Source organism: Lepisma saccharinum, chromosome 9 (assembly GCF_977018435.1).
Source record: "Lepisma saccharinum chromosome 9, izLepSacc3.1, whole genome shotgun sequence".
Taxonomy (NCBI): domain Eukaryota; kingdom Metazoa; phylum Arthropoda; class Insecta; order Zygentoma; family Lepismatidae; genus Lepisma; species Lepisma saccharinum.
In genome coordinates this window covers 77,407,752-77,433,405 of record NC_139237.1, presented here as the reverse complement: position 1 = coordinate 77,433,405, position 25,654 = coordinate 77,407,752, and the positions used below count along the sequence as shown (strand labels likewise).

Sequence of the window (25,654 nt, the reverse complement as noted above, 5' to 3'; positions counted from 1 at the left end):
AACGTATCTATAAGAAAAATGAAACTGTTAATAGTATTATAGGCGCAAGGTGACAATATTATTACAGGCATAAGGTGACAATATTATTACAGGCATAAGGTGACAAATTTATTGATTGATTTATTTGGCTTTTTTTTTCTTCGCTTTTCTGTCACTTTTGGTTAATCGCTAAGATAAGAATTATATGATGAAATTGATGAAGGGATACTCACAAGGAACACCAATGTCCAGGCTGGGATTCGAACCCGGGACACCTGGGGTTGTAGTGCGATGTCCTTACCACCCAGCCATGGAGGTCAGCATGACAAATTGATTTCACGATTCTGTCTCATAAATCATGTGGGAATTCAAACTGAGGAAGAAGTTAGTTTTGAATTCACTTTATGCACAGAAAGGCTAATCGGAACCGAACCTACAGTTTAAAAGTCGGTCCCGAACCACTATGTACATCCACGTGTGGAAATTGAAATGAATTCAAATATAAGTCGTACGCATTCCCGTAATGGACGTTCAGTAACAGTACAACAACTATTTTTTCTCCCCATGAGAATACATTTTTTATATGGAACTCAGTGCAATGTGGATTTGACTTGTTTTCAAGCACATTAAACAAATATGGAACCAAATTGTCAAGAGAGCAACGTTTTACTGCTTGAATTTCAGAACTGAACGAGTTGAGAACCGTAATCCTTTTTCGTCTCCCGTGGTCAAAGCATATTATCTTTTGATGAAGTTTTAAGTCTACTTTATGCACAGAAAGGCTAATTGGGACCGGACCTACAGTTTAAAGTGGAATCCGAACCGATATGTGCCTCCACTGGCTATCGAACCCGGGACCCCTTTGCAAGGCAACGACGCAAAGCATATAAGTATTCCGAGGCATAAGAAGGGTAAAATCGCATATATTCGTATCCTTGAGCTCAGTCTTGATATGCTCCGCAACCCCGCAATTGGCGTCCTTGTGTCGAACCGGAAAACTCTTGCAGAGAAGGAACCAATGCCCTGTCGAGATGTCGATGGCAAAATACGTTGAACCCAGTTTCCTGCCGAGATTACCGACATGAGTAGCGTTTCTTGTCTTCTTGGAGCAGTTACGGCCTCAACAGGAGCGTGCAGACACTTTTTTTTTTCCCTCCCGCCCATTGTCCCATCGCACTGTTTCCGCCCGCGACACGGCGCTTACTTCTACTGAAGATTGGGTTCGCAGGATGCATCGCATTCACAGCACATGTGAGCTTCTGGTTCACAAGGTAATAAAAACGAGGCAAGGCATTGTTGGGCTGTGTCGACCTTACCATCCACAACATGCCTCCAATCTTCTCTGTTCTGAACTCTTCAATTCCATTCTTCAAATCCTGAATAACTTCATCATCGATTTTGACCTTCCTCTCTTCTTCCTTGAGTAACATCTTTGTTTCAGTATTTCCTATAGCAATCACTCTTCTCCCATTCTTTCGACATGTTCGTATCTTCGAAATCTTTGTGACTTTTATGAATCTTAAAATATATTGTCCCTCAAGTGTTCCTTCTATGTCATCATTATTCCTTATCCTCCATTCTTCATTTATTTTTACATGTCCCCATACACTTTGATGTTCTGTCATTTTCCCTCTTTCTAGAAAAGAGTCCATGCTTCATCAATATTGTACATTTTTCATTTTAGTTCTCCAGCCAGTTAACCTTTGAACTTGCTGTGCATAAAGTGCACTTAAAACACCAAATCAATCAATCTTTCCTTCTTTACAATAAGGTGCGGCGTTGCTGCAGACTCGTGGGTCATAGTATACTTAATACTTTCGGTTCGCCTTTTTTTAGCCACCCTATAAACGTGATATAAACTCTACGTAAAGTTTATCATCTCACTAATACTAATTTGAATTGAAGTATATTAATTCGACTATTGACACTAACAAAACTTTCAACGAAGCCTGGATTTGTAAATAGAATTCTGCCTTGGAACTATTGCCTTACTTGTCAAACAAGAATAAACTTTTCCAAACTTAAAAAAATAAGTTTCAGTTAACGTATTAGCAGAATAATACAAGAAAGATTCTTATTTCTGCCCCAAAGCACTAGCAGACACCTTGACTCCTGCTGGTAAACGCAAGCAAAATCATTACTGTGTGTGCGTGCTGTGTTCGGAGCTTTGCGTGCGGAGCGATGGGTCGCGAAACAGGAGGATTGGGACCGGCATTTGCAGGTGGAAAGGGTGTGGTTGGATCTCTGGAGGCTGGCAGAAGAGAACGAACAGCGTCCCGTTGTGCTGGAATGCAAATAGCAACGGTAGAGAGTAGGAGGGAAACTTTGGTTTGAACTCTTTATTACACCTCTGAGGGTGTTTCTAATCGGAGCATTTCGGGTATTTTCGTGAGCTCTCGAGCTTCAAGGCGTAGCAGTCATTCCCCAATCGACACTGATATGGAAGCTCAGTTTAAGTCCACGGTATTCTCAGATAGACTAATCGGGACCAGGCCTACAGTTTAAAGTGAGATCTGAACAGGTGTGAAGTGTGGCTCCCTCGGGGATCGCAACCGGAACACCTTGCTTACAAGACGACAGCATTATCACTAAGTCATCGGGGAGGGTCGCAAATGCCAACAGACCCAATGGCCAACCATTCTGTTGTATCTGGCATAGGTTAAATATTTGGAATTTTCTTACTTTTTTATGCCACTTTTGGCTAATCGCGACGATGAAGATAAATGATTTTGATATGATTTGAGTTTTTTCATTTTACTTCACCTTCTGTGCCACTTTTGGGGATGAGTGATGATATGATGAAATTGATGAATGGACGCTCACAAACATCCATGCCCAAGCCAGGATTCGAACACGGGGAGGATGAATGATGATTATGTGAAATTGATAGACGCTCAGAAAGAATACACACGCTCGAGCCCGGGAACTTTGGTGGCAAAGTACACTGGTAAAATTTGTGTCAGGACCTAACCATGAGCTAACGATCGAGAGAAGAGGGCGCGCGCGTGTGTGTGTGTGTGTGTGGGGGGGGGGGGGGGTGAGGGGATGGACTCCCACTGATAAGCGACAGTTTAACATATGCAATGCCTCTTCAAAAACTTGTAGGGTAGTGCTAATCACTTTATTGAATTGTGTTTGAGTTGAAGATAAAGCTCAAGGCTGCACATCATTTTTGGCACAGACCTACCTGAAGGTAGTATCGCCCTGTTATCGAGGAATATGTGGTTCATATGCTGGTTAGGGTATATTTATGTAAAGTCAATATTTATGCAATAACAATGGGACTCCTAGATACTGAAATACACTTCCCTGCAAGGCGTTATGTTTTTTTGCCTAACTACGGCGATAAGTGGATTTTAATAGCAAATTTTCAATGGCAACTTCTACCACCGCCGTGGAGTTAGGCAACACACACAACACCTTTGCAGGAAAGCGAGTTTTTCAGGATCCAGGTGCCCCATTTTTATTGCCCGGTGTCTTTAAATTGCAGTCCCATCCTGTTTAGTCTGTAAACTTGGGCAACCTTTCCATATATACTTCATTTCTGCTCGCCATACACTAAACCGATTTCGTCAAAACTGAATTAAAATTATTTTTTATTAAATCGGAGAGTCAAAAGTAACAACCCATATTTAGTCATTGAGTTCTTTCACGCGAATTGTCTGTATCCTTCCACTATCATTACTTGTTAACGAATATTAAATTTCGTACATTTAATTCTAAACGCCGTACCAGCTAACTGTAGACCAGGCGAACGAGAAGAAGTCTGCGCAAGTAGTGACGCGAGACTGCTCCACCAATGAACAGTGAGAGAAATGGGATTGCGTAATGAGCGACGGGAGTTATCCGATCTTCGCTATGCAGCGTTGCAAACTTTTGAAAAGGATAATACCGAACGCATATGGCAAAGGGACCGCATTTTTGTCTCAAGGTCCGTACGATTGATTTAAGAATTTCTTAGGGAAATATTAGGGATAAAACTGCAAGAGCAAATTTTGACAAGCCGTGCATTTAGCGTACGGACTATGGTCTGGACCGTACGTTGGCAACGCTGCGCTTTCACCACTCTATTTTCCTCCTCTTCCTCTGCTGATATGCGCGGCCCTGCTCCACAGTTAGCTGGAACAGGGTATAGTGAAATTCATGTAGACTAAATTCTGACGACTACGTTCTTGTGTGTCTAGTCACTGCTTCGAAATGTTTTTCAGTGGCACGTTATCTCATGCCACTGCTTTAGGCATGGAAATAGCTTGTTTGTTCCATTGACGAGAATATAATTATCCCTGACAGCGAAAACAGAAAAAATGACATTGCCCAAGGCTTGTTTTAGTCGCAGGTCGTGCACTTAAGCATAATGAGTGTCGTTTGTGTACAAGCCCTCGAGGTGTTTATGAGGGGAGTGGGGGGGGGGGCATACGCGCAAACCGTGTCAAGGTCTACTGCATGGCGAAAGATCGGATGCAGCGATCGAGTTCGGAAAGCTAAATTGAGTTGGAGTGACGAATCTTTACGCTGGGAACGGTGCTCGATTTCGAGAGAAGGGAATCCAAGGTTAGAGAGAGGGGGGTGGGGGGGGGCGGCACAGAGACGAAGAAACGTCAGTGTCTTGCTCAGATTCGAAGTCAGGATCACTGACAAGATTACTGCGGTTGCCTATAAATTTAGAGGTGTAGCTTGTTTTGATTCGCTCCATGTTAGAGGGAGATTATTTCCATAACATCTTTGGCAGTTATGCGTTTGAAGCTTCGGAACGAGTCACAACTCTCGAAGCAGCCAATTAACCAAGCGAGCCGCTGACGTCATCTCAACCCAGAACCTATCGCTAAGCCCCTTGCTCAGGTTCTACACGCCCACTAGGATCGCTAGACAGACTCGCGCAGTCCGCTGGAGATGTTCCGAAAGTAATTCGACTCTACCTGCTGAAAGCAGTTTAATGAGTTAAAATTTTTGGGTGCGTCGACATGTATGGCCATTTTATATCCTTCAAAGTATGAGGAAAACGCCCTCATATCGAAAACTCTTAACCTTATATATAAAGGGGTGTGAGGAGCCCCTTGAGAAAAGTTAAGGGGTTGTAATGGGACCTGCAGAGGGCGAATACGGCACTTTAAGAAGGTAATATTGTCTAAAAACGTTCCTCAGAAACAGTGTAAGAGGCTCGCTCTCCTCAAAAAGCCAAAAACATATGTTAAAAGCACTGTCATTATCTCAACATGGACGATAAACAATTGTGATGATCAAAAGTTTGCCTGAGGACAGTAAAACCGCTACATTCGATAAGAATATGCCGAACACTTAATCTGGATGATACGTGAAACGATCTGGAAAACCAGAAAACAGCGGCGAGGGCACATACGAGCAGGCTGCAAGTAACGGAATCTCCTCACTACACAATATGTGCAATCGTGACAAAGTTCCATTTTGTCCCAAATATGCAAGAAAATGACAGCAGTGCATCTAGTGTTGCCCACGGGACGAGACGGGACAGGCTTTTAAAAATTCGAGACGAGACGAGATTGACCATGTGTCATAAGACAAACGAATATTTTCGAGACGAGACAGCATTTCCACGAGACTCCACGAGACAGGCCAAAGTCTCGTCTCGTGGGCAACACTAAGTGCATCGTACCCGAGGGCTCCCTTGTAGTCAAATGGTTAGCGCTCTCATTTAGTGCGACCGGTTGGTTCGATTCTCGGAGGGACCCCCCAAATTTTCGGTGCTGACCCAGCATCGTGAGGACAATTGGGGACCTACTTGAAAATATGAAGTAGCGGCCTCCAGTCTCGATAGCCACAAAATAGCGACGATGGGACTCTACGTACTGATCACGCGGCACCAGGGTGGATAAAAATCATGATTTTTATTTAAAAAAATCATTTTTGATGATTTGTTTGATTTAAATAGATTTTTTGATTTTTTTTAAAAAAAAATGCTTGTATGGTTTTTGGCACCATACATGTAGATATATGTTTTTTATAGAAAGGGTTTTTCTATTAAATGGCTCTGTCAAATATTTTAACTTTGATTAAATCAAATAAAAAATTATATGTAAATATAAATTTTTCCTTTTCTGATACTGTATATATGAACCTACTATGGATAGTAATGAATATATAATAATTTCAGTAACTTTTATTCCACTGAAAATAAAACATTCTAGATGTACTCTATAATTGTAACGTAAAATATTTTTTATAGTCTTTGTTACTAAATTTTTGGCAATTTTTTAAATGATAGTTTGCAAAATATCAGCTGCCATGTTTATTTACAGTTTAACATGATTAGTATTTTGTTAATTTTTCTGCACAAAATGTTTGCTATTTTTTGCCCATAAAAATTATTGAATTTTATATCAAGAAAAATATATGTTTGCAGTTTACATATTACATTTCCTTTAGTATGAGCTTCAGCCCATCAGTACATATATTTTGTTTCCTTTATTTTCCTTTCTTAGAGCCTAATAAACACTATTAAATGATTCGAGGTTAATGCACTTTCACCAAAAGTAATTCTGATATCTACACAATTCTTGTAGCGGGCAATGGTACATTATTCTGTAAATTATTCATTTGAAGTGATTCAAATCAGGGATTTAAAACAAAATAACCTGATTTGAATTTTGATTTAAATCGCGATTTATATCAACCTGATTTAAATCAATCCACTTTTCGCGTCACCCAATAACAAAAGCATAAATACGCCCTTAATCGACCCGTAGGTAGGGCAGTATTTGTTCCCCAGCTGTAACGGTTTCTGAATTAAACTAAACCACATGTGTCACTCGTGAAAGCTTTCCGTTTGTAAATTTTTTATCTATCTGGCACTAGTGGATACCGATGATCACTTGGGCATGATTTTCACCTGAGGAACTTTTTTAACTCTGCAGTACTTTGGGGTCCTGAGGACCTCGGCTGATATGTTTTTTGTGACTGCCACCAGATGGCTTTGCTCTGCAGACTGCCCATCTCTGTAGTTTCCTGACATCTGGTGAAGAGTTTAGAAAAGCTATTAGTTTTGCAGGAAAGCCAGTCTTGTTCACACTGTTGAGTAAGTGGGGTCCTGTGGACCCCAAAGTACTGTTTATGTAACTTTTTTGTGGAAGTGTCCAGTGTGTAAGTTGTGCTCAAAATGTTTGTCCACAGTGTCTTGAAAATTATCAGGATTCATTTTTTTTTTTTTTTTTTTGCAAATTTATTCAGTTTTATACACATATGATTGAAAAAAATTCATTAAAGCAGTGGCCAAATACATTATAGCTGCATTTTATATTTGGGGTCCTAAATACCATTTATGTATTTTTTCTTTAGATGTAGTACTGAAGGGTTTGAAACATCGCAACCTACTGGGAAGGGAGGGTGAAAATGAACAGGATTCATTTTCTTGAAAATCTATTCAGTTTTATCAACATATGCTTGAAAAAAAATCATTAAAGCAGTGGCCATATACATTATAGCTGCATTTTATATTTGGCGTCCTCAGGACCCCTAAATACCATTTACGTATTTTTTTTTAAATATGTAGTACTGAAGGGTTAAAAAAAATCTTTGTGGTTATGGAGCTTTCAGGCCAAAGTGAGAAGCCACAAGCGGAACTTGAAAATAAACCTTCAGAAATAAATGAAGTGACGCAACAAGCTGCACGTGTCGCTTGTCGCGCATGTCACTCGTTCTCTCATACATAAGGGAGAGAGGTATGGAGGCAGTTAAAACGCGGAAAGATATCTACCGAGTTGTGTGTAGGGGGACCTGCTATCTAATCTGCACGGGAGCAGCAGTACCTACGCGAAACTGCATACATGATAATTTGCGTGACATTTCGCGTACGCAAGCACCGTTGTGAGTCACAGCCGCTGTGGGGACAGTGTAGGAACTCGTTACAAAAAATGACTCAGATGTGTTGAAGGACTTGCGTAAACGCTAGGCTTCCACATGTCGTGCGAAGGAGTTTAATATTATTCATTCTTGATTATTGGTTGCTTTCTACCATTTTAGGTAGATGAGGATGAGTGATGATGAACATCCATGTCCTGGCTCAAACCGAAAACCTTTCTGGATGTGGCTGTAAGAAATATACAGGGTGATCCATTTGAGATGTCAGAAAAGTAACCGTCATGTACAAGAAACTATTTGAATGTATTGCCTGTTATTGGTACATACTGTGAGGGAGAGCCACAACCAGCACAACACGACGTTCAACACTCGAAAATTTCGCATATCATACGACACATTGTGCGCGCTGGCGTTACCACCATCTTCTAGCATGCAGCGCCACGCGGCTAAAGTCTTTAAACCTCCACTCACTCGAAACTTACATCCTTTCAGCTTATATTACAACAAACTGCTTAGAGATGCGTACATTAACCTCTTGTATATAACGCTTTACTATTCTCATATTTCTAATAGGCCACCCTGTAATATTCTAACCTGCAACAACTTAGATTGCGTCACATCGGCCTACATAAGGAAAGAGCGAAACGCTAACCCTTCATTCATTAGAGAGGTTGCGTGCGAAGTATGCAGCATGTATCGCTGGCTGTATTTAGTGAAGAGATAACACTGTGCGCCCTAAAGCCAATCCAGAAAATATAGCCTATTGAGTTTAAAATACGTTTCGGATCATTTCTGAATAAAATATACCAGCGATTTGCTGTCTGTCTGTTGGCTGTTTCTCTATAGGTAATGTAACTGCTTTTGGAGTGCCTAATACGGGAAAAATCTGTCGATGATCATTACTGTTAGTGCATATTTTGTCTCTCTTCGGTGCCTTTTTGGCCTACTTACTTTGAGAGCCCTTAGTGCTTAACGATCTTCAGCCTAGTAATAATAATGATGCTAGTACATTGTCAACTTTGACCCGCTTAATATAATGGAAACAAACTTCGACGTTGTGCAGTGTTTAGCATATAAGGAATTCATTTCCATACAATGAACCCGTTGTAAAGCAAGGAACGTGCCTGACATCCATTGCGGCTGTAAGTGCTAATACTCCATGGGAATGTTTTTATGCTTTTATTTACATATGCATAATGCATTCCATCGCGGACCGTTAGAGCTTCGCGTGACTTTTTATTGCATTCTTTGGTTGTTTACTAGCATATTATTATCGAATCTGTTTTCCCCATCGGTTCTTCCTTGAGGTATTTTGCCCTTTGTCTACTGCCCTTGTTCTTTTACGCCTCAATTCGGTTTTCGATGACGCTATTTTTTTTTCCGGAGTCTGTTCTGAGTCTTTTCGAGTACCAGCTATAGGAGATCTTTAACCGCATGGTCGCATTAGATCCGGGTTCGAATCCCGGCCTGGGCATGGCTGTTATTTGTGTCTCTCTTCATCATATCACCCACCCTCATTTTAGCGATTAGCCAAAAGTAGCAGAAAACCGAAGTAAAATAAACCAAATCAATCAACAGGTTCGGCGCCCGGAGCGTGGAGCTGATCACATCACCTCCAGTATGGTCGCGATCCAGAAAGTTTGGGACCCTATAAGTAGTTCAATATCGTCTCACCAAGATCATCCTAGACTATATTCGTTGCGAACCACCCGTCCATCTTCTCTATGGTAGAGCCCGGATATATAGTGGAACCACAAGCAAAGAAACCTGTGCACGGTACTCCCGCGTGGAGGGGAGGGGGAGAGTGGACCATGCTTCTTTATGGCCCGAGCTGAAAGGAGGAAGGGAAAGCTGCGCGGGGACTTTTCGTCCAAGGTTTTTTTTTCTTGTGGACGCTCAATATCCCAATAGTTCGTATGTTCTGGCTGTGACCAGCGCATGCGCCGACTGGACGTACCAAGTGGCGAAATAGGGGTTGTTGATGCTGGTTGCCTGTGACACACTAAACAGTTGACAAAATAAAAGATAAACGAACTCAAAATTCCAAAGCCGAGGGCTTCAGAAATTGCACCAGCATATGTAAAAAGACATTCCTTAAAAAACCACATAGAATACAGGAGAAAAAAAAATAATGACGAGCAATACTTATGCATCCCACTGTACCCCGACCAAGTGGTGGGTGAAAATAGCATAAGTGATGACGCACCCGCCGGTCGATCAACTGTCTCACTCTTCACTTAAAACCCTTTCGGAGGACGGGTGTCCGAGCGATCTCTTCGGGGCAAAAAGAGTTCCTGCCCGGCCGTCTTGAAGTGTCCATTGACACTTTTCCCAGACCCATACTAACGCAACTCTGAATAATTGGCTTTTGACCTCCTCGACCCTGGATCTTATTCCCTCGCCTCGGATTGGTTAACCACTCTTTCCCTTGTCGATACCAGTGTTGCCCCCTGTTGTATTTTTGACATAACTCCGCTGCATATTTCCCAATAACCTCTATTCGGTGTGTCGGGGCGAGGAGCAAAGTATAATCAAATCGGCGCTAGATATGTCTTGATCTATCTCCCCCCTCTCAGTTTCTAATAGAGCTAAAATTATGATGACTTTGCATCTTCTACCAGAAGAAAATAGAGCAAGAATACTCAAATCGTGTCTGAAAAGCAAATAATGCACATCATCAGTTGAACCGGACAATTTTTGGAAAACTAGAAATAGGAACGAGGTCCAAATTACAAATATATAAATCAGTGCTAGAACCAATATTACTGTATGGAAGTGAAAGCTGGCCAATGAAACTTAGCAAGATAACCACTGTAGAAGGAAAGTGCTGCCGAAAGCGAAGCGGCGGCTCAAGGGGTAGAGTCGCCGTGCCATGACACAACCCTCAGAAGAAACGCATACCTTGCCAAGTAAAGTTAAATGCATACATTGATAGTTTACAGACAAGGAGATTCAAATCTTGTAATCGGACGTGACGACCGCTCCAACCTCCTCACTGCGTCGCCAGCTGTTTCCTTCGTACCCTCGCGAGGCAACAGTCCGTGCCGCCGAAGAGCTGACCTAACCCATGGACCTAACCAAGTTGACACACGTGCAGACGGTTGAAGAAGTCTCCTCGAGGAACACAATTCCACCATGAGCCGAGAACAAAGTGGTAGGGGGCGGGGTTAGCCCATAAGAAACCGTGCCCGTCTTCGCCTGGCACGGTGAGGGAACTTTCGCAGTGTTGACATGACACAGTTGCCACCTTCAGAAAAAAGTCCACTAAATACGACTGGTTTGTAAGACCCGCTGGGGAAGTAATTTCTGCCTACTTTTGGAGAAACGAACCTAATATTTTTCCAAAGTTAAATGAACATTTTTGATAATAGATAGATGCACCAAGAGGGCCATCCAGACTTTTTTAAAAATATGAAAGTAAAAAATCCTATGATGATTCGAGTTTCCTTTGGCATTTCGACAATTTCTTTTCATAACAAAGATATTTTCGACATCCAGTTAGAATACGTGTGCATGGAGGAGGAGAAAGTGATAGGATTTGTTTTTCCTTTTCTCTTGTAATTGTTATATTTTTAGGGAAGTGTCCTGTAGTGTATAAAGATAGGTTAGTGAGTGAAGATGAATCGGATTAGTACGTTATTAGTGATAACTTACTACTTAAACACACGTTGTTTTCCACGTTACCAAACGAGGATAAACATCTTGGCTACTGGCGCATCTCAAGGAGGGGGCGGGGGGCATTGAAGAGGTTTTTTTTTTTTTTTGGCTATTTACTTGATCACGTTGGAACTACCCATCATAGTTGCCGCCGGCCGCCACTGCCGAAAGTTATAGGAAAAACAAGAAGACACACAGTATGAAAGGATTAGGGAAGAGCTGGAGCAAACATCAGTTGAAAACAACTCATGAAAATACAATTGAAATGGTTTGGCCATGTAACCAGAATGGAGGAGGAGGAAAGGAAACCCAAGCAGTTCTTGGAGTCGAGACCAGAAGGAAGAAGGCCCAGGGGCAGACCAAGGAAGACATATGACATGGTTGAAGAAATAGCAAGAAACAGAGGGAAGACATTTCAAGAATAAAGAAGATGACAAAGAACAGATGAGAATTGAAACATCCCCGATAAAGCTTTTTCTTGAACGATGTGTGTAAAAATCAACGCATTTCACTAAGTGTAAGAAATGTAATAATAAAAAGAGAAAACAGTTGTCCGGGATCCACCATCTGGTGGACCTAGTGGAAAAGTCCAAGGATATAGTTAATGAGAATAAGATGGATTTATTATTATTAGTTTACAGTATTGTTGTATTATTATTATTTCTACTATTCAAGTTTTATTAACGGTCTGACTCACCCAAACAAACATTTTTGACGACGCCCATGTTTAAAAGATTGTATGAACTTCATGCAGTTGACAAGATTGCACAGAATACAAGTAGCTTGATATATGTACCCGCTCGCGTAAGAACTCATAGCTTCAAGCGATTTTGTGTAATTGAAAACATGTTTAATTCAAGGTCTATAGTAGTTTGGAATTGGTGTATGTTTTCCCCTGGGCGATTCTTGAATCTTGTTGTGGCCGAAAAGTAGGTCAATGTTACCTGTTAAGGAGTTGGTAAAGAAGAAAAAAAAGGGGGGTTTAAGCAGACTTGTCTCATAATGATTAGTAGGTATTAGCAGATTCGATGGGTGTAAACTAACCAGGGAAGAAAGTGTGGCCATATTTTCGCCTTATTAAGTAGAAATTATTGTTACCGGGGGGGAAAACACAGTTTGTCCGAAGCTGCAACTCTGTCCTGCCATTGACGTGTAAAAAAATATTTCTTTGTCACCATGCAGACAGAACAATAAAAATGAGTGTAAGATAAATTAGTGAATGGTTCCCCTTCCTTACCACTTTAATTTCACCCTTTGCTACTTTGAAAATGTTGCGTCATCCCTACGTCATCAAGCCAGTGGATGGATACAGTCACTACTTTGTTCCTCATTGTGTTTTTCGTAGTTAATGAGAGTCTGGTTATATTGGTTGGTTGAGACTTGGAACTAGTGTGTATTCTTAGGTATTTGAAACGACAGCTTGTTAAATGTTGGACTTTCGATCTCGATACCGAAGGTCCCTGCTTCGAGTCCCGTCATGTACATGGTCGTTCAAATATCACTCATCGATGAGCCAAAACTCGCCTCTGATGTTCTGATTGTTGGCTCCATTGCGAGGGAATGGATTATGTCGAGTGGCCAAAAGGATCGTTTATGACCGCGGTAGAGCAACTAAGTCCAGCACTATTCTTTCTCTGCGAAGACTGTAGTAGTCTAGAGGTCTCTGGTTCAAATTACTGGAATTGGTTAACGTAGCTTGTTCTCGCCTTCCTGTGTTCGAGGGCTGCTTTTACCGCCAGTAGATATAGATAGTATGACTGTCAAATAAGATATGGCTGAATGTGGATAAATGAGGATAGTATGTTATAAAACGCATCAGCACATTTAGAAATACTAGAAATTATTTATGCGCATTTATCACAAGTTGCAAAACGTTTCCTGAAGCACCGTAATTATTATCGTTCATAATGATTCCTTTGGGATGATTGATTGATTTATGTTACTTCCACTTTTGCCATAGGATGAAACTGAAAGGACCATATCGAGCACATGCACAGGACCCAGCACAAGCTCCATAGAGCAGTGGTTCTCAAACTGGGTACGCGTACCCCCAGGGTACATGAACGACTTGAAGGGGGTACGCGATCAGCTGAGGAATATCGACAATATCCACACAACATTTTTGCTGCAGGTGTGTAGAGCACACTTCATTGATTCATACTTCATATTTTTAACACTCAACAGGAAAAAAAGGCTGATTTTGTCACTGACTCTCTTGAATTTGTTTCGTATGTTTTGAAATAAAATACTAGTTCGAAATCCATAATAGATTTGGAGCCGAATCTTCGCTTTTCAAGTGCGCAACGAGACATCAAGAAACTGCGTCAAGCTATGCAGACACATCCTTCTCACTAGAAACTATGACGATTTACAATAGAGAACTCCGAAATTGTGCTTGGCAGTTTGTTTACAAACTTATTTTTGTTGTTTACTTTTTTTTCAACAACCCAAGAAAAAAATATATGAAATATTGAAGTTCTTAGCATACATGTGTTTCACATTTTTATTATTGTAATTAATCATATCCATAGAAAATAATAAACGTAGGATTCTAATGTTTATTTGTTTACCATTTTTCTACATTCAGCCCGAATATCATTTTGCTCTATTCCAGATACACGCCTCCAACATATAAAAAACGCCCCACCAATTAGGCAGCCAAAAAAAATCCACAAAACCCCACTATTTGGAAAAAACCTTCGGTGGAGGTACATTAGACGTTTAGTTACGATTAAAGTGTACAATGAGGAAAGAGTTTGAGAACCACTACAATAGAGGATTATACTGGCTGTGACTCCATGCTCCAGAGCCTCGCTAGCCTGCAAAATGTAGTCCAGCCAAGGTGTACTACGTGCAAGAGAGGCTGACATTTGGGTACCTTCCGAAAAGGCCACCCCCTTGCATCCCCTTTCGGAAGAGTTTAGATACCGATGCGGGAACGTGATGCTGTGCATGCTCGCCATACGGAGTCGAAGGGAAGATTCATAACTGAAGTGACATGTGGTTTCGTCGACGTCGATGCCAGTCAGAAGTGCTTGCAGTTAAACAAACATTGAGGCTTATGTATGCATGAGTTGTCTCTGTGTAGTGGGACGATGGTTGTTAACAGAGGCTGTTGACTGGAAAGCCTTCCTAACCGACGCCAAGGTCAGTACTCTGAGGCGTAATTGGTTTTCTCAGAAGTAACTGCAAGGAAGTAACGGTTGATGGCCGATGCGAGCAGACGCATTCACCGAAAGGAGTCTCCAACTTCATCTTGGTTCTTTGAAAAGGCCAAGTCAAGGGTGTTCCGCAACATTCCACCCTTTCCGGGCCGCTTCTGGCAGGAAAACCCCAAATAAACAACTAAATAGGCTCGTTAGTCTTGGGTTCCCATCCCGTTCCTCGCCAGAGCGCTCGGAACCAAAGAATCAATCACAGGCAAGAACTTACTGAATTAATGTTGCAGTGTGATTGCTGAAAACTCGCAGAAATGGGCTTTATACATTTATTTACAATTCAACAAAACAAGGTTCGGATTCTTCCAATAATTCTCTAATTTACATTATTTACATTCCTCTAACTTGAGCCCCACGGCAGAACTGCCAAGTGGAAGCTAAGCATCGGCAGAACTGCTTCGGGATGCTCTTTTTCATGGGAGGCCACTGGAGCCCGAAGATCGCTTTCCCTTCTGATATCTGGTTCTCTGTCCTGTCCTCTGTCAGAGGCCATATTTATACTTCCTCCCTCTCACCTGGGGGGGGGGGCTGAAAGTTCAAATCTTATTGGCTCTTTTAAACTACACAGAACCATGGAAGAAACCAAGCATACAGAATCATACACAAACACAAAAAAGAAACAAAAAACAAATACTGTTTGTAACAAGGGTGTACGTTCCTCAGGAACGCGCGTCACTAAGATATCATTGCCATGAAAAAAACGTATCAGCAACTAGTTAAGCAGGAAAGTCCCAGTGAAAATATCGAAATTACCGAAAATTGACATTTTGTCATTTTACTTCGATTGCCACTTTAGGCTAACCGTGAAAATGAAGATGAGTGATAAAATTTATGAAGGGACACTTACAAAGGATACCAATCCCATGCCCACGTCACGATTCGAACCCAGGATTCCTGGTGTCGTAGCGCGCTGTGCTAACCACTCCCGTCACGGAGGTTGGCTGATTCATTAGGGTAATTCGATTTGTTACACATTAATATTTCCCGTTCCTTTTCGACCCTCTGTGAGTAATCGCAACGATAAGGATGAATGCTGATTAAATGAAATCGATGAAGGGAGGGAGACAGGAACATTCATACGCTGGCCTGAACTCTTCAGTGGTGAGTTCGTGGGTGGACCACCGAGGCAGCAATTAAATTTTCGCATTCGTGTGTTTGATATTTTGGTATTATTCGATTCGATACAGAGATGACGAAAATCTTCATCGACAAACGTCACCAGATCAGAGGACCTTACGTGACATAATTTCAGTTTCCCGGACACACCCTGATGCAAAGTGGACAACTTGCAGCAGCATTCTCTGGTGTCAAATGGTAGGTCAATGTTACGTGTTTATGGGGTGTAAGGGGTGACCTTCCACGTAGTACACCCACTTGTCAACCCCATTCCTACGTAGTGCACCCTAGACTGCATTTTGCAGACGAACGAGGCTCTGGCGACTGGCAGACCCCTGTTTTTGTCCTTCTGTGTGCTGAGTGCCCCCTTTACAGCCTCAGCTTTTAACGAAAGTCAGAATATTTTAATATTTTAGTAACACGACATTGCAATTATGCTATTTTAGTTATGGTATGGGGTATAATGTGACGGGTGGAAAATAGGCTAAGACGGGTGGAAAATAGCCTAAGTGCTGACGCACCCAAAATTTTAAATTATAATTTTAAAAAAAATAACATGTTGATGGCCGAATAGGCTAATCGGGACTGGACCTACAGTTTTTTACGGTGGAATTCGAACCACTTTGCAGCATGTCGCCATCGGGAATTGTATCCGGTATCCCTGATTAGGTGATTGTGGGTAGTAATCTATGTCACTGATGAATAATCTACACATATTTAAGAAACAACTTTTATTACTATTGTTATTAAATGGGCGAAAAGTTTAGTAGAAAACAAAGATTTGCTAATGCTTCTTGTTTGTTGGATTAGTTTCTGTAAAGGCTTCGTGCTAATTGGCTTTATAAGTAACAGTTTCTAACAAGAATTAAAGTTTTCTTTAAGTCCACATTTATGCTCAGCTAGGCTAATCGGAAAGGGGGCTACAGTTTAAAGTAGGCCACCGGGAGTTGTACCCAGGACCCCATGATTACAAGGCGACAGCTTTACCAGTAAGCCATCGAGATGGTCCTGCAAGAATAAGATGACCAGACGTCCCGTATTAGCCTGGACTATGAACTATGGCACTGTAGAAGTTTTTTCACATTTCACATTTCAATGTCAACAATGTGCCATATTCCAATTTTCTTAAAATATTGGAGTTTTTTCTGTTTACCCTCGAACTAAAGCCCCTACCGAACAAGTATTTTCATACATAAATGGTTTGTGGACAAGTGACCAGAACGCTCTTTCAGTACAAACTTTGAAATCTATGTTGATTAATAAGATGAACTTTAATCACACGTGTATATTTTTTTCTAAATGTTATTTGAAAAGGAAGGATGTACTGAAAAAGATCCATTCATTGGCAAAATATCAATGAATGACTTTCATTCCAAAGTACTGCTTCGTTGGAATGCAGTGCATATCACCATATTATGTAAGTTATGTACTTGCACAATATTTATTTATATATTTAATTAGTTTTCAGACATACGTAAGTATTTGTGACGAAACAATTTCTATATTAAAATGTGAACATTTTTCCTTCAGGAATATATGAAAAAGGTCTCGTTTTGTTGTTTTAGAAATCTGGTTACCTTATACAAGAAGTAAAATGGCTTACAATTTGTACATGGCTCTATTTATTCATCTGCTCGCACAGCCAAAAATTAAGTCATCTGCAAAATGTTCACATTGTTACATCTCCGCTTTCTTATGTTCGCAACATGTGTTGTATGTTTACCGTTTCTGTACACAAACTAGAATATTTTGTTGCTCTATTCTAACGCAGCCCAGTTTTCTCTCCCGCGTGCATTACTCAGATTGCGACCACCAACGGTCACGCAAACTGGCATGGTATCGGAGCACGCGATAAGCGGGTGCGTCGTCTGGCCATGCTCTCGCGCGTGCGTAATTCCAACTTGGCAGATAAAGAAAGACCACCATAGCCTAAACATCTGACGACGTTTCTCAGTTAATATGCAGTACGTCTGTTTTTCGTTATTTTTTTCATTTCAAACAGTTAGTGCACTGCAAAGCTTCTACAAAAAACTGATTTCTTTGAATTACCAAAACACTTTTTGTTAAGCTCTCTGGTATAGGCAAACTAAAAAAAATAATAATAATAATTGTGGCCTCCCCAATGACGTTGCGGTAAAATCGTGGCCTTGTAATCAAGGGGTCCCGGGTTCGATACCCGGTGGAGGCACATAGTTGTTCGGATCACACTTTAAACTGTAGGTCTAGTCCCGATTAGCCTATCTGTGCATAAGGTGGACTTAAAACAACAAATTAATCAATCAAGAAAATTAGTGACATTTACTAAATTTCATAATTCTGGCCAAATTATTTGGTAACTTTAAAAGATTTTTTTGCACGATTACTAAAATAATTTGGTATGTGCGTAACTTGGGGAAGCAGAATCGACAAGTTTTCCATCCCATAAAAATTGCGCCAGGACTAATTTTCTATATAACTTACATTTCCGAAATCATAGAAATTACTCTGCATTACATTGTTCCTCAAGTCCCAGGAGCCTACAAAAGTACCCCTTTTCAATTTTTATAATCCTGAAAATTTGGGGGCAAGTGCGCCTCTTGCTCCCGCCAAGTTACGTCTATGGAGTTTGGTGCTGGTGAACATTCATTTGCTTGTCCCATATTTAAACAAATATTTGGTTGCTACAAACTATATTTTGGGTATTCCACACCCAACCTCCCTCTCTCTCTCTCTCTCTCTCTCTCTCTCTCTCTCTCTCTCTCTCTCCGTGCGTGTGTGGCTATTTTGCACACACGTATGAGATATAAACCACATGCAGTAACCCCCCAGTGTTTGTATCGAACCATTCTAGCCTCTAGAACCCATTATGGCACATACCGTCTGCTTAACCATGATGAATAATGATGGTCAAGCAAGAATGGCGTGTCTTATTTACCTTTAGTGTTGCGTACGGAGAATACTTAACCGCAAGGTAAAAACAAATCAAGGTTATAATAAGGAAAGCCTAGTGTGTTTGTGCTCTTCTAGATCCCATCACGTTCCTTATACGCCCGCTGGAGCAATGATAGCCAACATGACTCACTTCCGTCCACTCCTGATTTCCCCGAAGTTGAGCAACCACGAAATTCAAGGGTTAAAATATTGGAGTTGCAAGATTTGAATTTTAGACATGCCGTTCTGCTGGAAATGTTGCCCGCATGCTTTGCTTTATTTGTCAGTGTCAGAAGAACTACCTACACCAAGTATTCGCGGGATGCACGTGGCCACCTTTCCGTTGACCCCTCTTCCACACTGCAAATTCCATTCGTACATGCTAACTAGGCTGTGCCGCCTGGATCCATAGCCAGGGGACAATGTTCTACCGTTAAAATTTAACTGTTTACCCGTTAATTTACAGAAACCGGACGTAACCGTATTTTATTTTGTTTTTATCATTCATAAAAATAATTTCGTTGACGTCCCTATATTAGGAGAAGGGTGTGCAAATAGTTCCAGTACTAACGCACCCATAATATACCCTATTTCCATCACAGAAATTTCTCTCGTCGTAACTTAACCGTGGATTTCAACCATAGTTAAGAATGGCTATCGAATGAGAGTACATCCGCAAATATTCCGACCACTTTGTGCCCAACCAGACAAAATTTTCTGCTAACGTTACTGCTCATCAATTGATTATTCATCACCATCGTCGCGATTAAGCTATGGACATAAAAATACAAAAGGATATAGGTTTGAGTTAACCTACTGTTACATTTGATGCAGCGCTTGTGAAACCAACTAACCAACGTAGCTGAGCATACATCTTGTCTTTGTGTGATTGTTCAATTAATTAACCTAAGCAATAGGTGGAAATAGGTTCAACAATTTTAGCTATTCCCCGTCCACTGTAAGAACGAAGCCAATGTAAACAAAACCACATTACTTCTGAGAAATAGTTCCTTTCCTATGTGTCAGTTCTGGCGTTGTTTTGCCCATGAATATATTGGTCGTAGCCCTACAGCTCATTATGTAAAATCCAATTACTTCAATATAGCTGCATGTGTTACCTGCATGCACTGTCTTCATGTCCGCAAGATTCCTGCACAGTTGCCATTCAAACAACCAATAGGATTTCTCAAAGCCCCATATTGACTTCGTTCTTACAGAGGACGGAGAGTAAACAACGCTTGGGGACTAATGTTTTTAAACATGAAGAAATGGGCTGGGGAAGTAGTCACCAGTGATGTAACTTACTACTTTCCTCGAACTTGTAGTAGTGACGAATTACAATCTCCAGGAGTTATGGCGCATAGCAACCTACAAAAAGAGGACAGAGTTGAGTACTGGCGAATGCACAAACGGAATTATATTCCGCGTAAGGAAATTACTGCGTGGGGTGGAACCGTGCAAGTGACCTCATTTTTAAGGGCACTCGGACGCCAAACCTTCTTTCCTCTTCGTGCATGCTGGAAGATAGAACGGTGGTTTTGCAACGGAACGACGTCACCACCTTTTCAATTCTTGAGAGGGGATGGATAAGTTGTGCCGTTCCTTCTTACGAGATCCCTATGTACGCAGTATTCTCAACTGTCTTCAAAGTTTGCCTTAAACGCAGTTTTTCTTTGGCATTGCTTACATTTTTCTGAACAAGACTAGTGTTTAGCACTAATACTTGCTTTGCCAAATGCAGTCGGCGGGAAGTTGCCTACTTTTACACTGAATGTCTTTAAGGGATGTCATAGTTTAAGTCAGCCTTATGCATATGTAGGTTAAATGGAATTGACCTCCTTCAAAGTGGGATCCGAACCACTATATGCCTCTACCTGTTTCAAACACGGGACCCCTTGCTTACGAGGCGACTGCGCCATCAGAGAGGCTCTTTAAGGAATGTGATTATACCAGTTGCTTTTCGTTGGCCTCTTTCAATGCTTGAACCTCGAATTGCCTAAAGGGCTGTGGTTATGAACGATTTGCCTACTATTATCTTTGCTAGCGACTGTACCAACAAGGTCTTTGATTTTTGGTTCGGGATATTTCCTTAGTATGATGAATGCGAGTATCCAGTGTGCTGATGTAACCGTTCGTTTTGATTATATTCATTGCTGGAAGTGGAAACTTCTTGCTAAGGGCTGCCTCCCCTGGCAGAGTGGTCAGCACATCGCGCTACGACGCCAGGGTTCATGAGTTCGAATCCCGGCTGGGCATGGAAGTTTGTGAGTGTCCATTCATCAGTTTCATCATATCATCACTCATCCCCATCTTCGCAAATTAGCCAAAAGTGGCACAAAAAGCGAAGTAAAATAAAGCACATCAATCAATCCTAGCTAGGAGGACGCTTGGTTTAGATTGATTGAATTGCCGTTTTAAGTCCACTTTATGCACAGAAAGGCTAATTGGGACTGGACCTACAAGGGATGCTTGGTGAATTTGGGGATAAGTGGAGAGATGCTTGTATGGATCGGCATAGGGAGATATTGCAATAGATGGGGGCCTTACGCAAGGTATTCTAGATGGACCTCCGCGTCCACCCCCCCCCCCACTTCGAACACTGATTACATTGTAGATACAGAAAAATAATGATTTTCTTTGGGAAGGGGATAAATACCAAAAATATAGCAGAAAAGGAGGAAAGAGAAAAAACTTCGGAATATACCCATATGGAACTTAAGACACTAAAGATGCTGTGAAGGGTATGCTGACAAGTACGGGTGTGCAGCATCGCGAAAAATCAGTACTGGGATTGAGGGGTTCCGTCCTGATCTCTACTTCGGGAAATGATTTCCCAACTTTCCGATATCTCGAAGAGCCGGGAAATTCCAAAAGATCGCAATCAAATGTGGTTGTCTCGCTGCTTTCGGCGCGTCTGAAGCTTATTGGAAGTGGGTGCTTTTATTTCAGAAATGCAAAAAGCAATATCTTGGGAGCAGTGGCGTAGCCAGAATTTTTGAAATGGGGTGTTACGTATATTTTTTTAGTAGTAGCCCTTCATTTTGCCATTTCCCTTGCCTTTTTTTTTTAGAAAAACTGGGTCAAAGGGGGATATGACCCCCACTCCCATTGGGTACTCCACTGCTTGAGAGGGTAATCTTCGGTAGAATTCGAAATTTTCAGTGCTAGGAAATGTCGAACATTTCCCATTCTTTTAAACATTCCTCATCCTGACCAAAAAGTTTCGGTCTCGCATACCCCAGTGAGGAGTGATGACAGATATCACTATTTTATTATTTTTTACTTCGCTGTATTGGATAAATAAATACTAAAATAAAATGGTACTGCTCTAATCCCTGTTATTATCCGATTCGACGCTTACTCAGTTTTCGCTACTGTCATTAATTAGGATAGTATCCTGAAAACAGCACGGAATGCTGTCATCGCGTATATTAGTAATAATTGTGTACAAACCTGTTCGCATTGCGACGAAAATGCACAATAATATGCCGTGACGTATCATTTTCCCAACACACTCCTTGGAATAATAGGTTGCAGACACACACGTCTCACAGCAATCGCTTGTGCACACACACTCTCACACGTTCAGCAACTGCTCACACCGGGATGCACATCATGACGTGATCGCAGATGTGCCTGAGAGGACCAGAAACGCGCTGCTTCCTATCACGAGATGCACCGTGGTAATGTCACACCGCAGCGTGTGTTCCGTGCGGTGTTTACTTTCTGACGAAATAGTTCGGGCTTCGGCCGTGAGAGGGACTCGGTGCAAGTCAACAGCCTTTACGTTCCTTTCAGACAGGCTCTACAAGCTGAAGGTCGGGTATGTGGGGGCGGGGGTATTTTTTTTAACAGGTGCATTTCGCGGTAGGTTTAAGGGGTAAGAGGGGTTAATGCCCTAAATTAAGCAATTACCTACTTCCGATTGATTTGGTTTATTTTACTTCGCTTTTCTGCCACTTTTTGGCTAATAGCGAAGATGGGGATAAGTGATGATATTAAATTGAAGAATGGACTGAACCCTGAACCCCTGGCGTTGTAGCGCGATGTGACCTTCTTCCGAAACATGACCGTGGGGGAGGGGAGTAGCCGAATTGGTTCGTCGACACCACCTCCCTAAAATTGACGACTTTCATTTCAAGGTACAAAAAAAGCTTGTTATTTTCAGGAAGCTATCAGACCGAAGAGACAAGTGAGCCCCGAGCCCCTTCGGTCTAAATCAAAACATTCACCGCGCATGCGCGAACAGACCGAGGCGACACAATGCATGGTATTGAGAAAACGACAGGGTCCAAGCGACACCTGGGCCACCCCGATGGCGTAGTTGTAACGTCGTTGCCTTGTAATCAAGGGGTCCCGGGTTCGATACCCGGTGGAGGCACATAGTGGTTCGGATCTCACTTAAAATTGTAGGTCCAGTCCCGATTAGCCTTTCTGTCCATAAAGTGGACTACACGTGCAACTGTAGTGGCGCTTCGATACGGAAGGTTGGATTTATTTCTCATGATTGGTTTCCAAGCAACATGGACCTCTTCTCGCTTTTCACTTTTCACTTCAGACCGAAGTGACACGTATCTCTTGGTAGAGTGCCACACACGTAAATTTGCCGTTGCGTAGAAACGAATTTTCGTTTCGTCTCCCTCTCTCTTAGCATAATGTGTTCTACCCTGCTCGAAAACCTTCGCTATTGTTGCCACATTGTCATTCCATTCCTGGACACACTCGCGCAAACATCATTGAAAACAATTGAATAGCGCTCCAGCCACGGTAATGTGGCAATATAGCACGGCGTAGTCGTTGCTTCTTTTATGCAGTGCATGTTCATTGGCTAGCTAGTAACTAGTGTTGCCAACTGTAATAATGAAGCACTATTTCTGTCACGGAAGGGGAAAAGGCAGGTAAAGTGACGGTGAGTTTTGTTGGATTGGAAGCACCATATTTTTATTTTATACTAAGTATTTGACCGGTTTGACGTTGTGTGCGTGTATTGCGTGTGTGTATGTAAAAGTGTGTGTTTGCTAATGAACGTTAAATTCCATAATGCCTCCAGTTCTGTCGAAGTTGAAATCAAAAACCTTGCATAGCCAAGCTCGGGAAATTCTAAGCAACGTGCACGAGTTCATGAAGGAGGAAGCCAGTCATGGTGTTAGCATCCCAATAAAGCATTTTGGCAAGAGAGCAGCGAACAGCAGCAACAAATTGTTCATATTTCATAATTTTGGAATTATTCAAAATAAATAAATTATGTCCAACATCATTTCAACTCTGGCTCCGGCACGTGTTCTTGTAGAAATTGCATAGAGGAGGCTGTCATTTTTGCTGCTTAATGCGATACATATTGTTTTCTGTGTTAAAATTGCCATGCTTTGATGGGTGACCAAGTTCATAGCAGGGCCGGCGGAAGGGGAGGGATAACCGTCCCATCGCCCAGAGCGGCAAAATTTGAAGAGAAGAAAAAAATAAGCCTATTGAAAACTGTGATCGAGCGAGATATTCTTTTGCGCTGAATAGTATTGAAATAGCATAAGAAGTCTCATTATTTATTTTATATTTTGATGTTTTAGTTAGGAATATATTGATTTTCAATTTTCCGTTGCTGCGTAATGACCGGGGGGGGGGGGGGTCGAAATAGAGCGGCATCTGCCGCCACCTCCCAGGGAGGCAAAATGACTAGCGCCGGCCCTGGTTCATAACAAAAGAAAAATCCGCGTAGCTTATCGTCTAGTGGCAGTATATGTACTTGTTATTGTTGTGGAAGCCGGCATCCTTTGTAAATGTACAACAAAGGCAACCGACTGTCGCCGATATCAGAGAGGAAATAATAATACTGCTTCAGGAGGAGTGTTATGGTGCAATTGTAGCGGTTTAACACGTTGGCATGTTATTATCTGCCGTTGCAGTTCCATACCAGTGTATACGGGTTTTGGGAGTGAAAAGTTAGAACGCCACCAGTGCATTAATGCAATGAAAAATAATATATATATTTTTTTATTTTGTTTGAAATCACTCAAATAAGGAATCGTATGAAGAAGTCTTCTTTGCAGCATTTTTGGTAATTTTACTTATGTGTTAGTTCATATTTTGCGAATTTTTAGTCCATATGTATGTAGCTACATACATAGTCACTTGTTAGTACATATTAATCCTAGTCCTGGTATAATGCATGACGTTTAAAACTCAACGTTAGATAGACCTGAATTCTCTAATTTTATTGTTGTACGTAACAGCTGTGCATCGGCGCACCGCAGCGATTTTTCTATCTGCTCCATTAGCAACACTGCTTCTTTAGTTCTGTCGCGCATTGCACGGCAGAATTATCTGCGCTGGACTCTAACTGACTCTCGGAAATAAATGCAACCTTTCGAACCCAAGCTGCACGTGTCACTTTGTTGCTTGAGTGTTGTATATGAGAATTTGGTATAAAAGTCTCCCCAAAGATAATAATAATAATAACAAATTTGGAATAAATGTGCTTATTTTTATTAATTTATAACAGTTATTATTGCCGGCCCCCGTGGCGGAGTGGTTAGGCCTATCACATCGCACCACGATGCCAGGGGTTCCGGGTTCGAATCCCGGCCTGGGCATGGATGTTTGTGAGTGTCCATTCATCAATTTTATCATGTTATCACTCATCCCGATCTTTGCAAATTAGCCAAAAGTGGCACAAAAAGCGAAGTAATATAAAGCAAATCAATCAATCAATAACAGTTATTATTGTGTAACAACAATCATTATTAGGGCTCGAAAGTTGAAGACCTATAAATTGCCAAAAAAGACCTAAAAATATCAAAGAAAGGACCTAAAAACGGAAAAAGGACGTATAAATGTGATCCGAATTAATGGACATTTCCACTTTGACATGAAAAACGTTTTAAATCCATTCATTTTACAGATAATGACACAAACATGAGATGTGCAAAATATCTCGGCGATATTTCTTT

General features: G+C 41.4%; 2 protein-coding genes across 2 annotated transcripts in view; one reads left to right on the top strand and one right to left on the bottom strand.

Moving 5' to 3' along the window:
* Window positions 1–22,385, bottom strand: part of LOC145992170 (uncharacterized) — a 66,864-nt gene extending 44,479 nt beyond the window's left edge. Inside the window, exon 1 of the mRNA XM_083128464.1 lies at window positions 22,164–22,385. Coding sequence (XP_082984590.1) covers window positions 22,164–22,212 — 49 coding nt within the window. The 5' untranslated portion in view covers window positions 22,213–22,385. The remainder of the gene's footprint in view (window positions 1–22,163) is intronic.
* Window positions 1–25,654, top strand: part of LOC145992169 (ankyrin repeat and FYVE domain-containing protein 1) — a 132,601-nt gene that overhangs the window by 75,629 nt on the left and 31,318 nt on the right. The gene's annotated exons all lie outside the window — the stretch shown is intronic.